The 14943-nt window shown below is 37.8% G+C and overlaps 1 protein-coding gene across 4 annotated transcripts in view; it reads right to left on the reverse strand.

The window, feature by feature from the left end:
* The window catches only part of GRAMD1C (GRAM domain containing 1C), a 105506-nt gene that overhangs the window by 33869 nt on the left and 56694 nt on the right, over window positions 1-14943 (reverse strand). For all 4 annotated transcript variants that reach the window (XM_050778792.1, XM_050778793.1, XM_050778794.1 and 1 more), the window contains 4 exons: window positions 14655-14770; window positions 11559-11691; window positions 6702-6864; window positions 173-310 (listed from right to left, as the gene is read on the reverse strand). In XM_050778792.1, the coding sequence (XP_050634749.1) occupies window positions 173-310; window positions 6702-6864; window positions 11559-11691; window positions 14655-14770 (550 nt within the window). The remainder of the gene's footprint in view (window positions 1-172; window positions 311-6701; window positions 6865-11558; window positions 11692-14654; window positions 14771-14943) is intronic.

Genomic DNA, 14943 nt, shown 5'->3' on the forward strand with positions numbered 1-14943 from the left:
CACATGTGAATTTAACCAAATATTTGAATACCAGTTTATATACTGCCAAAATAAAATCAAAGCATGTCTAATTCTTCCTCCTCACAACATAAATCAGTTTATATAGGCTCAACCTTCTAAGAATAATAGCATTCTCCCAAATTTATCATTAGGTAAGAACACAAGGACTAACCTATTATATTTCTAGAACTGGCAAACTTCTGCATAAAGCGTGAACTGGTAAAAAGCAATTCAAACATTCTGTCAGCACTGATATGAAAAACACGGTTGATAAAAAGTCTTCCATGAAGATCTTTCTCAGAAACATTTTCTGGAAAAACAGAAACACAAACCAAAAGAGAAGAAATAAAGAAAGATTATTTTAACGCTTTAGGGGGTTTTGTGGGGTTTTCTTTGTATTGTTTTATTTTGGGCATAAAATCATTTTTAAATATGATTACAATGAGGAGAACATTCCAGAACACTATTAAAACTCCAAATAGGAATTAAATATATACATATGTACGACCTATAACTATGCATAACAATATATAGTTAACTAAACTACATATAATCAATATTTCAACAGTCAAAACCCAAAAGATACAGAAGTATTTAACTTGAATGATACCAAATGGCCATAATACTCAAAAGAATATTTCAAAAGGGACAAAGACAATATACAGACACATAAGATAGTATCTACCATAGAAATTAGCAACTTCTACCTCTGAATGCTCACTCAGTAAATATTAAGTTATCAATGGCTATAATATCTGCTGCACTTAGCTTATCAGCCTGAATAATGTTTCAACTTGACTTAATGTTCACTACCCAAAGACAAGAATGACTATAATCACAACCTATTCTCAACACGACACATTAAAAGAACTAAGAAATCCTTCTGAAAAGTATTCATCAAAGCTAAATAATGCCCAATGAAATATTACATTTTTTTCTGGGAATTTGATAATCATAATGATGTTGAAAACTACTAGTGACAAATGAAGAAGCAATATCTTGCTCACCTATTCTCATATGCCCTGGAAATATTATATAAAATACCCCATACTTACATAGTGCTTACTATATGTTAGACATTGTGCTACATACCTTACAAGTATTGACTCATCCTCTCTGCAATTCTATGAGATAAGTGGTAGTTATCATCATTATTTCCAGATGAGGAAACAGAATCACAGAAATAATTGCCAAGGCTCCATGGCTAGTGAGTGACTGACCTGGAATTTGAACCCACTCCAGCTCCAGAGCACACAAACTTAACATCTATTTTATACTGCCAGAAGGAATTTAACTTAGAAGAACCAAACAGAAAAGAAAAAAAAAATACCTAGGAACAGAAGCCTGGCATAATAGAGGAAGTAGCATAAAGCAATCCAATATGAAATTGTAATGATTTCAGGACCAGGATCATTTACTATTATTTCAAGGATTATGCCCCATTGATACAGAATAAAAATTGCCACAAAAGCTCCCCATGTTTCAGAAATCAAGCTCTAAGAATGATCTGGGTAAAGCATCTGTCAATATTAGTCAGGTGAAATCAAAGGGCAATAGTCTATGAATCAGAAAAACTCTTCCAGCTCTGGCTTCATCCCCAGCTACTGCTATTTATCCTCCATTGAATGATTTGTGTCTCCCTATTTTGCTCCAGGCATAAAGGACTTACGGATATCAGATAGATATTGATTTGCTTCTCCCTTCAACAATACTCTATGTAGGCAAAAACTATTTACTGCAATTTCAAATAATGGCTCCTTCAGCGTAGAAATGAATCACAAAACTAGGAAATTTTGCTAAGCTTTGTGAGATAACTTTCCAATTGGGCCTGGGAAACAGCTTTTTCTGACATAGAAGTATTATATGTTCATTGTAAAAATAATTCAAATATTCACAAAGGAAGAAAACAACTAAAGGTGATTCTGTTGATCTTGTTCATTTCCTTCACAGAACCTATCCTGACTTGTAGTTATACTTTTATTGGTTTATTGACTTGTTATCTTTCTCCTGCTCACTATAGTAGATCAACATACTATCACTAAATAAAATGATGTTTGGTTTAAAGTGATCTGCAATCTCCCTCACTCCCTCTAAACCCATACACACGTCCCCAATCTCCTGGGATGGTTTACTTTTTGTGACCTTTTCAATTGTCACTTCAGTTCATTGACTTCAACCGTCTTCATAACTTAACAACTTTAAAAAAGTAAAAAAATAGATTCATTATTTTACCCATTAAATACATATGACAAGTCCAATATTTTGGAACGTGCTTAGGGAAACCAGTAGGAGCACTTGATTTGTTATCTAATGATAATCTAATAAGAAAAAAATCACCATACACTTTAAATAAAACTCCCCAAACAGAGGTCTGAATGTTACATATACCTTCTCACTGCTGTAAAGCCAAATAGCCTTTGCAAGGAGCAAAGTGTGATCAGAGTTCATGTGCAATAAAGAATCTATACACTACTATTCTTTATTTCTAGATATGCACAATTTTCATCAGTTTTATTGTTATCCTTTATGCAACTTACAATGTTACTTTTATAGGATTCTTCGGTTGTGTGTTTTTTTTTTTTTTTTTTTTTTTTGGAGACAGAGTCTCACTCTTGGGATTAAAAGCTTGTGCCACCACACTCAGCTAATTTTTGTATTTTTAGTAGAGATGAGCTTTCATTACATTGGCCAGACTGGTCTTGAACTCCTGACCTCATGTGACCCACCTGGCTCGGCCTTCCAAAGTGCTGGGATTACAGGCACGAGCCAACACATCCAGCTGAAACTACTTTGGAATGACCATTCTTATAAAAGAAGCAGGTGAGAAAGAAAAAAAAAAAAAAAATCCTGGTTTTGGTGTTACTTACCTATTTGGCCACTGGGGGCCAGAGGAGATCTTCCTAAAGTCCTAAATTCAGGTAAACAGTGTATGACTAATCCATGCCCTGTTGCATACTAAAGCATGAATGGTAAGGACACTAATAAAGCAGTCGCTATGCTACCCTTGATCTTTCCAAACGTCTCCCACTACACTGACTTCAATGGCAATGATCTTACAATTTTAAGAAAAAGAGTCCTTAAAATGCCTACTTAATAAGTACAACAAGCCTCAAGTAATTTGTACTAAATTTTCCTTTAAACAACTACTTTCATTATATTTTTTGCTTTCTCTTTCTTTCCCTTTCTCTCTCCTATTGGTGGTTACAAGAAAGTAACACAATCATAGGGTCTATAACATCTATCCTCAAAACTGAAACATAAGAAGTATTATTATTATTATTATTATTATCATTATATTTTTTTTAAGAGACAGGATCTGGCTCTGTAGCCCAGGCTAGAGTGCAATGGTGCAGTCATAGCTCACTGCAGCCTTGACCTCCTGGGTTCAAGTGATGCTCCTGCTTCAGCCTCCTGAGTAGCTAGGACTACAGGCATGCACCACCATGCCCGGCTAATTTTTTATTTGATGTAGAGACAAGTCTTGCCCAGACTGGTCTCAAACTCCTGGCCCAAGCAATCCTCCCACCTCGGCCTCTCCAAGTACTGGGATTACGGATATGAGCCACTGTGCGCAACCAAGAAAAACTAAAATCTTTGATCTTTCTCAAACTTAACACACACAATCTATATTTTGGAAATTTTTAAAATATGTTTTTAAAAATTAAATTTTATATTAAGGAAAACACATTAACATAGTAAGCTTATATCTACATAAAATGGTTGGGAAATGGGCTTACATTGACTAACACAATATTATTGTGCGCTGGGTATTATATATAAAGCAGTGGAGATGGCTCTTCCTCACTCCTTCCGAGTTAAAGGCGCCCAATCAGGGTAATTCTCAGCCTCCCTCTACAACTTTAACTCACTCTAACCAAAGGAAGTAGATTATTGTTATAGACTGAATGTTTGTGTCCCCACAAATTCTGTTAAAGCCTTAACTCCTGGTGTGGCTGTTTTTGGAGATGGGGCCTCTAAAGAAAGTAATTAATTGGCCGGGCGCGATGGCTCACGCCTGTAGTCCCAGCACTTTGGGAGGCCGACGCGGGCGGATCACGAGGTCAGGAAATCAAGACCATCAGGGCTAACACGGTGAAACCCCGTCTCTACTAAAAATAAAAAAAACTAGCCGGGCCAGGTGGCGGGCGCCTGTAGCCCCAGTTACTCGGGAGGCTGAGGCCGGAGAATGGCGTGAACCCGGGAGGCGGAGCTTGCAGTGAGCCGAGATCGCGCCACTGCACTCCAGCCTGGGCCATAGAGGCTCCGCCTCAAAAAAAAAAAAAAAAAAAAAGAAAGTAATTAAGTTAAATAAGGTGGGTCCCATATCTGGTAGAATTAGTGTCCTTATAAGAAGAGACACCAGACACTTTGGGAGGCCGAGGTTAAAGGATCAGTTGAGGCCAGGAGTTCAAGACCAGCCTGGCCAACATGAGGAAACCCCCTCTCTACTAAAATTACAAAAAATTAGCGGGGCGTGGTGGTGCATGTTTGTAATCCCAGCTACTCCAGGTGTTCCAGAGGCTGAGGCACAAGAATCACTTGAACCCTGGAGGCAGAGATTGCAGTGAGCCAAGATCATGCCACTGCACTCCAGCCTGGGGGACGGAGCCAGACTCTGTCTCAAAAAGAAAAAAAAAAAAATACCAGAGAGTTTGCTCATGCACGCTCTCTTTCTCTCTTTGTGTGTGTGTGTCTGTTGCCCCCTGCTCCTCCCTCACACTTTGCCCCTCTATCCGTGCACATGTGCTAAGGAATGGCTATGTGCAGACACAGTGAGAAGGTGGCAAGCCAGGAAGAGAGCCTTCGCCAGAAACCAACTCTGCCAAACCTTGATCTGGGGTTTCTATCCTCCAGAATTATATGAAATAAATTTCTATTGTTAAAGCTACCCAATCTGTAGCATTTTGTTATGGCAGCCTGAGCTACTAGCACAGTTAGTAAATGTGGAAGGAGGATGCTGGGTAGGCTTGTCACACCTCTGTCCTTCCTTCTGGATCTAGGTGCCCACAGAAGCTGGTTCTCCTCCAGGGGGGATCGTCCCTCCAGCGGGGGAAGAGGTTGAACATTGCCTGTGATTGATAGGTAAGTCCACCTCATTCTTCAGCTCCATCAGCAGCCCACTTATCTTTCACACATACTGACATCCGCTGACTTTGTTACTGTTAGTATAAAAGGTGATATTTTGGCCTCTATCTGACTTGCTCTTCATTTTCTTTCCCAATTTTGTTACCACCAGGGTGGTCAAGAAGGACTGCTATTTGTTTAGCCCACTCTAGACCCCATGTACACATGGATTACAATACAAAACAAAATGGATTACAATACAAAATGTGAAAAACATCTAGAATATAATACTCTTGAAATTCAGAAGGCCTTTGGGTCATGATTCTCTTTATCATCATATTAGGATCAAGCTTAATCTCTGTTGGCCTTCTAAAAACAAGTAAGTTTTTTGTTTTGTTTTGCTTTTTGAGACAGAGTCTCGCACTGTCGCTCAGGCCGGAGTGCAGTGGCACGATCTTGGCTCACAGCAACCTCCGCCTCCTGGGTTCACGAGATTCTCCTGCCTCAGCCTCCTCAGTAGCTGGGATTACAGGTGCACACCACCACACCCGGCTAATTTTTTGTATTTTTAGTAGAGACAGGTTTTCACTACATTGACCAGACTGGTCTTGAACTCCTGACCATGTGATCTGCCCACCTCAGCCTCCCAAAGTGCTGGGATTACAGGCATGAGCCACTGTGCCCAGCCAAATAAGTTTTTTTTTTAATGCCATATGGAATATTATTATCATTTATCTTTATAATAAATTTCAAATATAGAATGTTCCTCTAAAATTAAATGGAAATTGACTACAGTAAAAACAAATCAAAGTCAGGAGCCATTATGATGAACTTTCCATGCTCTTGCTTTCAAAAACTCATCCCATTATGCTAAAACATAACAACAATCAAAAGCTTGCATCTTCACACAAAAATATTTGAGTATTGTTCTGAGTAACACTGATGAGTACACTTTTTAAAAAATCATTTAAAGAGAGAAAGATTTCCTCTCTAGAATTTTCGAGAATCTTCTTTATTTCCTTTTGGAGGCTACCCAAAAATTTAAATTAATATTCATGTCAGAATGCATCCCTGCAATAACTACTTGCTTTCATAATTATACACAAAACAGGTTTAGAAAAACCTTGCTAAGGTATCTTTTTTAAAAAGGAGGAAAAGAAAATAATTTGGGCAGTATTGAAGTAAAGTAAAAAGAAAACTGGATGGAGACACCTGGTCATTAACTCAAGTTCTGCATAGTTAACTAGCTGCATGATTTTAGATTTAGTCTTATTTTCCCTACCAGGAAAATGAGGGATAGCCTAAATGAAATAATATGTCACTGTACCTATGACGTGTGAGCATATTTCACTGCCTGGTATGTAGGAATGGGCATACAGAATTTTTATTAACACCACATTTAAAAGCTAAATGCAAAGAAGCTTTTCAGATTCCAGGCTTCTGAAGACAGTGGAATACGTTAGATTTAACAGCCTCTTTCTACTATTTTCTATAAGCTTCCATTCCTTTTTTTGGTTCTTTATAGGGTGAGACTGTGTCTAATGAAACTAAATTCTCAATCCGCACACCCCTATTACAAAGATAAACATAAAAAGACATAACTGAAATTTTAATAAAATTTATAAGCAATTCTTTACCTTCATCAACAGAATCTGAAGTGCTGCTTTTGTCCAGAGAAAGATACTCATTTTTATTCAAGTCCAGTGACTTTGATGGCACTCTAGTTAACTTCTTTTCCAAAGCTGGTAAGAGACTCTTTTTGGTCTGTTTTTCATTCTGGGACTCCTCTTTGCCTAATCCCTAAAAGGTAAACAATCCAGTTTCAAAATAAAAAACAGATTTAGCTTAGATTTTGCAGTGAGAACTTTAATATTAAACATACTTTGAAATATTGCGCTTTGAAAAATATTTACAGCATTTTGTTTGTTACGCTCGCATCACATTTCCAATGCTTTTAAATGTCAGTCCATAAAATATGAGTAAATAATATACACCATTCTAAAGTCATCCTACACAATAATAAACAAGGTTATGAAAAACATCATAGAAAAAGAGCTTCACAGATCATGTAAGTCACTTATGCAGAAGGAAAAGGGGACAAAGGACAAAAATAATAGAACAATCCATTCTTCAGGGTAGACAAGGGAGAAGAACCAAACCCAGTTAGCTTCCCCAGTCAATGCCTGCCCCATCATCTCAAGGAAGAAAACTCACCCATCTCTCAAGACCTAACGGGGAAATGGAAAGAAAATAGAGAGATAAAAGTCACACATGAGTACAGTGGGAGAGAGAAGATTAAAACAAATTAATTTCATAGCAAACTCATAAAAACACAATTGGCTTTGCTGCAACGGGACTAAGACATTAGGCATTAAGATGTATTTAATATATGATGCTATCTATACTTTCTGGGATGGTTTAATAAAGATGATCATCTCTACAATAAATTTAATGTTAGGCATTAAAGTATGATGCTATTGCTATGTTAGTATTCAAGTAAAATAGTACTGTATTATAATCAGACTTAGTGGAATAATACAAAAAGTCTATATAAACGATACACAGAATATTTTCTTGCATTTTCTCTGTGTACACAGATGAAAGAGAGCACTTTACTTCCTGTCCCATGAGACCCCTGAGAAGCACTAAGTAGCAGAATCAGCTCCAGGGAGGATACAGGTTTCCAATGGCCACCCAGATAGCAGAATAACAACTGGGCCCAGGACACAATTTATTAAAGGATTATATTACCCTAGTCAGAAGATTGATTCTTCAAGCAGAGATTATTGCTAAAATCAAGACTTGATTTATTTGGGAGTTCCACACTACAAAGCAAATAGCAAATGCCTATTTAGCTAAACCAAGGACCCCTTAACAGATGCTAAGTAAAGTACACTTCTCTATAGCTCCACACTTATGCTTCTCCTCTTGTTGCTAATTAAGTTCTATTTCCTACTATAAAGAATACAGATAGATGTTTATAGGAAAAGTAAGAGTCACTATCTTTCAGTGGTTGATATCTGGATGACTTTTATTTATTTGTATACTCTAAAAATTTCGTGAAGTTTTACAAAGAGTATTAATTTTATAACTTAAAAACATATTTTCTTGGAAAAAAGTTATTCTTGACTTTTTGTTATTTCCAACTTTGTTAGAAGTGAAAATGAGGCAAAGCAAGTGACATACGATACTTGTAGATATCTGAGAATCTCATCACATGGTTCTTGAATGCAAACAGAAAAAAAATGGCTAAACTTCTATACTACTTGTATTCTATAACCTGAAAACATCTATACACCAATGAATGTATGATCGATCTTAAAGCATGAAGTTATTCACTTCCCTTGCACCAGTAGTAAGTCACTAAGGGTCTCTAGATGAATAAGTTTTGCAAGAAACCCATAACACAAAACCAGACTGAGGTAGATGCATGACTGGTCAAAACAAGTTGGTAACATGCTGGCCTTCCACATAAATATCTTTTCATTCAATGTTTTCCCAACATTTACTCAGAGGAGATACTGGAAGTTCCTTGGGGGAGGGTGGAAAAGGATCATTACTGATCACAGGCAGATTCACCTTCAATTATAACAGCTTACGGTTATTGGATATTTAATGTGTGCTAGGAACTATTCTAAGTACAGTCATGCATTGCTTTGATGACAGGGATACATTATGAGAAATGTATCATTAGGCGATTTTATTGTTGTGCCATTGTCATAGAGTGTACTTAACAAATTTAGATGGTATAGCTTACTACACACCTAGGCTATATGGTATAGTTTATTGCTCCTGGTCTATAAACCTGGATAGCATGTTACTCTACTGAATACTGTAGGCAATGTAACATGGTGGGAAGTACTTGTGTATCTAAACATATGTAAACATAGCAAAAGTACAGTAAAAACATGGTATAAAAGATTTAGAAAATGGTACACCTGTTTGTACCATGAATGCAGCTTACAGGACTGAGTTCTGTTGTTCTGGGTGAGTCAGTGAGTGAGTAGTGAGTGAATGTGAAGGCCTGGGACATTACTGAACACTACAGCAGACTTTATAAACATTGTACACTTAGGCTACAATATGTTTACAAAAAAATTGTTTTTTCAATAATAAACTAAGCTTAGTTTACCATAACATTTTTATTTTATGAACTTTAAAATTTTTAAAAACTTTCTGACTCTTGTAAAAAACACTTAGGTTAAACCACAAACACATTGGACAGCTGTACAAAAATATTTTCTTTCTTTACTTATTCTAAAAGCTTTTTTCTATTTTTAATTTTTTCTTAGTTTATTTTTAAACTTTTTTGTTAAAAATTAAGACACAAACACACACGTTAGCCTAGGCCTACACAGGATCAGGATCATGAATAGCACTGTCTTCCACCTTCACGTTTTGTACCACTAGAAGGTCTTCAGGGAGAGTAACATGCATGGAGCTGTCATCTCCTATGATAACAATATTTTCTTCCAGAATTCCGCCTGAAGGACCTGCCTGAGGCTGTTTCAAAGTGAACTTTTTTTGTATATAGAAGTAGAAAGAGTACACTCTAAAATAATGATTTATTATTTTATTATCAAGTATTATGTACTTATATAATTGTATGTGCTATACCTTTATAGGCCTGGCAGCACAGGTTTGTTTACACCAGCATCACCACAAACATGTGAGCAACCCATTGCATTACCATGTTATGATGGTACGTCACTAGGCAAGGGAATTTTTCAGCTCCCTTAAAATGTTATGGGACTGGCCAGGCACAGTGGCTCACGCTTGTAATCCCAGCACTTTGGGAGGCTTAGGAAGGTGGATCACCTGAGGTTAGGAGTTCGAGACCAACCTGGCCAACATGGGGAAACCCCATCTCTACTAAAAATATAAAAAATTAGCCAGGCATAGTGATAGATGCCTGTAATCCCAGCTACTCAGGAGGTTGAGCCAGGAGAATCACTTGAACCCAGGAGGCAGAGGCTGCAGTGAGCTGACATTGCACTACTGTACTCCAGCCTGGGCAACAAGTGTGAAATTCCATATCAAACAAACAAACAAACAAACAAAAACGTTATGGGACCAACACCACATATGCAGTCCATCTTTGACCAAAACATCATTATGCAGAGCATGACTGTATTTTCATATATACTAATTTATTTAACTCTTATTTAAAAAGACCTTATTAAGTATAATCCTTACTTTACAGTTGAGAAAAGAAAAGCAAAGGTTAAGTATTTAACTTATACGGTTAGCAAGTGGCAGAGGTATGATTTGAAGCCAAAGCCCTGCTCTAAATAAAGAAATTCAGCTCTGCCCCCAAACTTGCATCCCCAATCAACAGAACAAAAGCTCTGCAGTAGGAGCACTCCTAGTACTCAGAATATGGTTTCTAAATACCATTCTTCACTAAGAAAATCTATGGCTCATTAAGAAAAGGGTTTGGGGCAGAAAACATACAAAATGTGCTTAGAATATATTGTTGTGCCAGAAAGAAAGGACATCATCAAAGATACTGGTCATTTCAAAAGACCAAAGGAACCAACCTGAAGAGGCTCCCATTGGCAGAGGGTGCAAACTGAGAATCAAATAATGACTGCAAGTGATTGAAGCTCACTGGAATAAAAAACTGAAGTGTTGGCCAGGCATGGTGGCTCACGTCTGTAATCCCAGCACTTTGAGAGGCCAAGGCAGGTGGATCATGAGGTCAGGGGTTTGAGACCAGCCTGGCCAACATCATGAAACCCCGTCTCTACTAAAGATACAAAAAATTACCCAGGCGTGGTGGAGCGTGCCTGTAATCTCAGCTACTTGGGAGGCTGAGGCAGGAGAATCACTTGAACCCAGGGGGTGGAGGTTACAGCAAGTCGAGATCACGCCATTGCACTCCAGCCTCTCCAAGACGAGACTCATCTCAAATAAATAAATAAATAAATAAATAAATAAATAAAACCGATGTGCTTACAATGATACTTGAGAAAATAAAAGAAGAAACTAAGTAACTGAGTATAATGCCTAGTAGTTAACTGGACCTGCCTGCTTAAAAAGCTTAAAAAGCAGCTACTGTTACTCAAGCATGCTGCTCAGGGGCTCATCTCTCCCTTCAAAACAGATTCTTTCTCCATGCTGTTCCCTTCTGTGAAAGAAAGGAAAGAAAAAAAAAAACAGATTCTTTACAGCACACACAGTTCTTTCCCTGGGGAAAATTCTACTACTTACAAATTTCTCCATCTTATTATTCTTTTAATGATACTAATCCCCCTACAGACTGATGCTCAGGTAAAACTGCTCGGTAGCTCTGCTTTTTATATAGCTCTGAACAAAACCACATATTTTCCCACATAACCTCTGCTACTTAACAGACTTTAAACTTTTACCTAAAATAAGGTAGGAGCGTGATCTCTTATTTTTAACATTTTGTATACTGTATCCTTATTTATCTTGTATTCTGATTAGGATATGACAGTATCAGATATATTTTAAAAGGGATATATACTAACTCCTTTTGATGAATTTCCATCGAATAACTCTGTTTCTGAAACCCGACTAATTGATTCACTGGTAAAACTGATTGACTTGGATAATTTTTCATCTCTCTCCCCAGAGTCATCCAAGCTGCTTCTTCCTGGACTTCTGTAAGAAACACATCATTATAGAAATATAAGGTCACCTCTACACAAATAAATTATTTGGTCTCCTCATTGAGGTCATTTCCTATGATAAAACAGTTTGATAAAAATGGATTACTGTAACATAACAAATAAATGTCTACTTGTAACAAGGCTGTCTTCTTAAATTACATGCAAGTTGATATCATTTCTGAAAACAAGATACACTCACATGAGATTCCGTAAATCTCAAAAACATTAAAAAATTAACAAAGTACAAATGGCCATCACAGTAACTAATCAACTGAAAATTGCTCATTTAAATTTCAGGTACAGAGTACATGTTTGAGTTAGATACTAGGCCGCACAAGAAGGCAGTTTTGTATCTCCTTCCTTCTGACTCAGCCCCAGCTGAAATGTTGAAGCCCTCCCAGAAGTGGACACTCAAGATGTCTGAGCCTAAGTCCATTGGCCACTCCTGCCTCCTCACTCTCCCCAGCCCTAAGAACAAGGTTTAACAAACAGCTGTCAAATGATCATATGGCCAATACTATCATAAATGTCCTGGGATCTGCTTTCCCTTTCTCAAGGAGCAAAAAGAAAGGAAAACCTATGAAATACAATGGGAGCACAACTGATCCAATTTCCGGTGCTCAACAGGATGGAGGTGAGATGTGGAAAAATAGAGAGGAAAGGAGGAGGAAGAAGGAAGGAGAGATTGCAAATAAAGAGGAAGAAAATGGAAGAACTGAGGAAATAAAGGTTTGAAACAGATTTGCTTCTTTCAGAGACTGAAGAACAGGAAAAGAAGTAGAAGAGAGAATGAGGATCCTGCCACACACTTTCTTAGAAAGCATTCAGGCCGGCCGGGCATGATGGCTCACGCCTGTCATCTCAACACTTTGGGAGGCCAAGGCGGGCTGATCATGAGATTAAGAGATGGAGACCATCCTGGCCAACATGGTGAAATGCCGTCTCCACTAAAAAAAAAAAAAAAAAAAAAAAAAAATCAAAAATATTAGCTGGGTGTGGTGGCACGCACCTGAAGTCTCAGCTACTTGGGAGGCTGAGGCAGGAGACTCGCTTGAACCAGGGAGGCAGAGGTTGCAGTGAGTCAAGATCACGCCACTGCCCTCCAGCATGGTGACAGAGTGAGACTCCATCTCAAAAAAAAGAAAAGAAAGCATTCAGGTCAGGCGCAGTGGCTGACACCTGTAATGCCAGCACTTTGGGAGGCCGAGATGGGTGGATCACTTAAAGTCAGGAGTTCAAGCCCAGCCTTGTCAACATGGCAAAACCCCGTCTCTAGTGAAAATATAAAAAGTAGCCAGGCGTATTGGTTGGCACCTGTAATCCCACCTACTCAGGAGGCTGAAGCAGGAGAATCGCTTGAACCCAGGAGGCAGAGGTTGCAGTGAGCCAAGATCACACCACTGCACTCCAGCCTGGGCGACACAGTGAGACTCTGTCTCAAAAAAAAAAAAAAAAAAAAAAAAGCATTCAATCACCAGAAGAAGAAAACAGCAGCTAGTCACAACTATTCTTTCTTTCCTCAAAGACTAGAAACTTTTCAAGTTGGCAAGGACCTTAAAGACAATCTAGTTCGGCTGCCTCATTTCATAGACAAGCAAACTGAGAATCAAAAAAATGAAAAGATTTGCCTGAGGTTGCTCAGCTGTTTGGTGACCGTAACTAGGATCCAGATCCTGTTTACCATAATCCAAGGCTCTTTGCATTAGAGTAATTGCTTTTCTATCCAAATCCAGAGCCGGCAAGAGGCTACGAAACTTCTCAAGGAGAGCAATACAATGGAAAGTCTTAACTTTACAGAAAGCTAATAAAATATACATGTGCAACGATGTAAAAAAGCCTATAAAATATTGATGCTAAGCGGAAAAGATACAAATTGGATCAGCATAAGTAGATTACCTAGATGAGTAAAATTTCTGCACATACATTGAGACTTTCAAAATCTTTCCATTTTAAGATTTACTATAGAATTTCTAAATAACATCTTTTAAGATATAATCCACATATCACAAAATTCACTTCATGTAAAGTGTACAGTTCAGTGGGTTACAGAGTTGGGCAACCATCACCACTAATTGTAGAACATTGTCATCACCCCAACAAAGAAACGCTGTCCCCACTTATGATCACTCCCCATTCTCCCTTCCTATCAGCTCCTGGCAACTACCATCTACTTTCTGGCTCTATAAATTTATCAATTCTAGACTCCATTTCACATACATGGAATCATACAATATATCTTTTGTGACTGGCTTTTTTCACTCAGCTAATGTTTGCTATAGAATTTTAATGTATTCTCCTTAATTGTTTTTATTGCTAACAGCCTCAATTTCCATTGGACATAATGCAGTGTTACTTGAAGAGGTTAATAAAAATGTCCACTCTTCTAAAAGAATCCTCATCAGTCAAAAATAGTCTCTCTGTACTCTTAATTTCTTTATCACATTATCTGTTACTCTGTTATGGCTCTTACCATTATCTACCTTGTATTACAATTATTTGCATTCCACCGTAGGCTATATGCTCCTTCCATTAATGTTTTGAGTATTTATGGAGTGCCAACCACATGCTAAGCACTATGTTAGGGAATTCCTGAGGAAAAATCATATTACTGTATCCTTCAAAACACCTACCATATAATTTACTTTACTGTCATCTATAAACTCAGAGATTTCACTAGGTACTTCTCCAGATCCTTGATAAAAAGGCTTACTAAAACCAGACTTTAAGTAAACCCTAAGTGACATAGTTAACATTTCCTTATATATCTCATCTGTGCTTACCTATTTAGCAAACTATTCTCTGTCCCCACCTTTCACCCCATTCCACCACAGAGAACAAAGGGGCAAATGGCAGCCAAAGATAAATTAATAGAAATTCAGAATTAGTCGAATGGAAAATAATTGTGCTTTGATTAATAATTGATCAACGTTGACATTTCAAAACAGTTTGCTGTACCTTGGCTGCACATCCTCAATCGACAGTGACAAGTTCTCCATCTCCTCAGCACTGAAACCTAGCTCAGGGCCATAGTTCTGCTGGAGCAGTTGCCGGAACTCCTGTCTACTCAGGCTCTAGAAGGACAGAAAAATTATACTGAGCATTGGAAAATAGAAAATATAATACCACAGAGACTCAAAACATGAGTTTTGAAGTCAAAATGACCTGTTGTGCAAAGACTAGATATGTGGCTTTGGTAGTTATTTGACCTTTCTGTACCTCCATTTTCCGTATCTATAAAAATGGG

The sequence above is a fragment of the Macaca thibetana genome, chromosome 2 (genome assembly GCF_024542745.1).
Source record: "Macaca thibetana thibetana isolate TM-01 chromosome 2, ASM2454274v1, whole genome shotgun sequence".
Classification (NCBI taxonomy): domain Eukaryota; kingdom Metazoa; phylum Chordata; class Mammalia; order Primates; family Cercopithecidae; genus Macaca; species Macaca thibetana.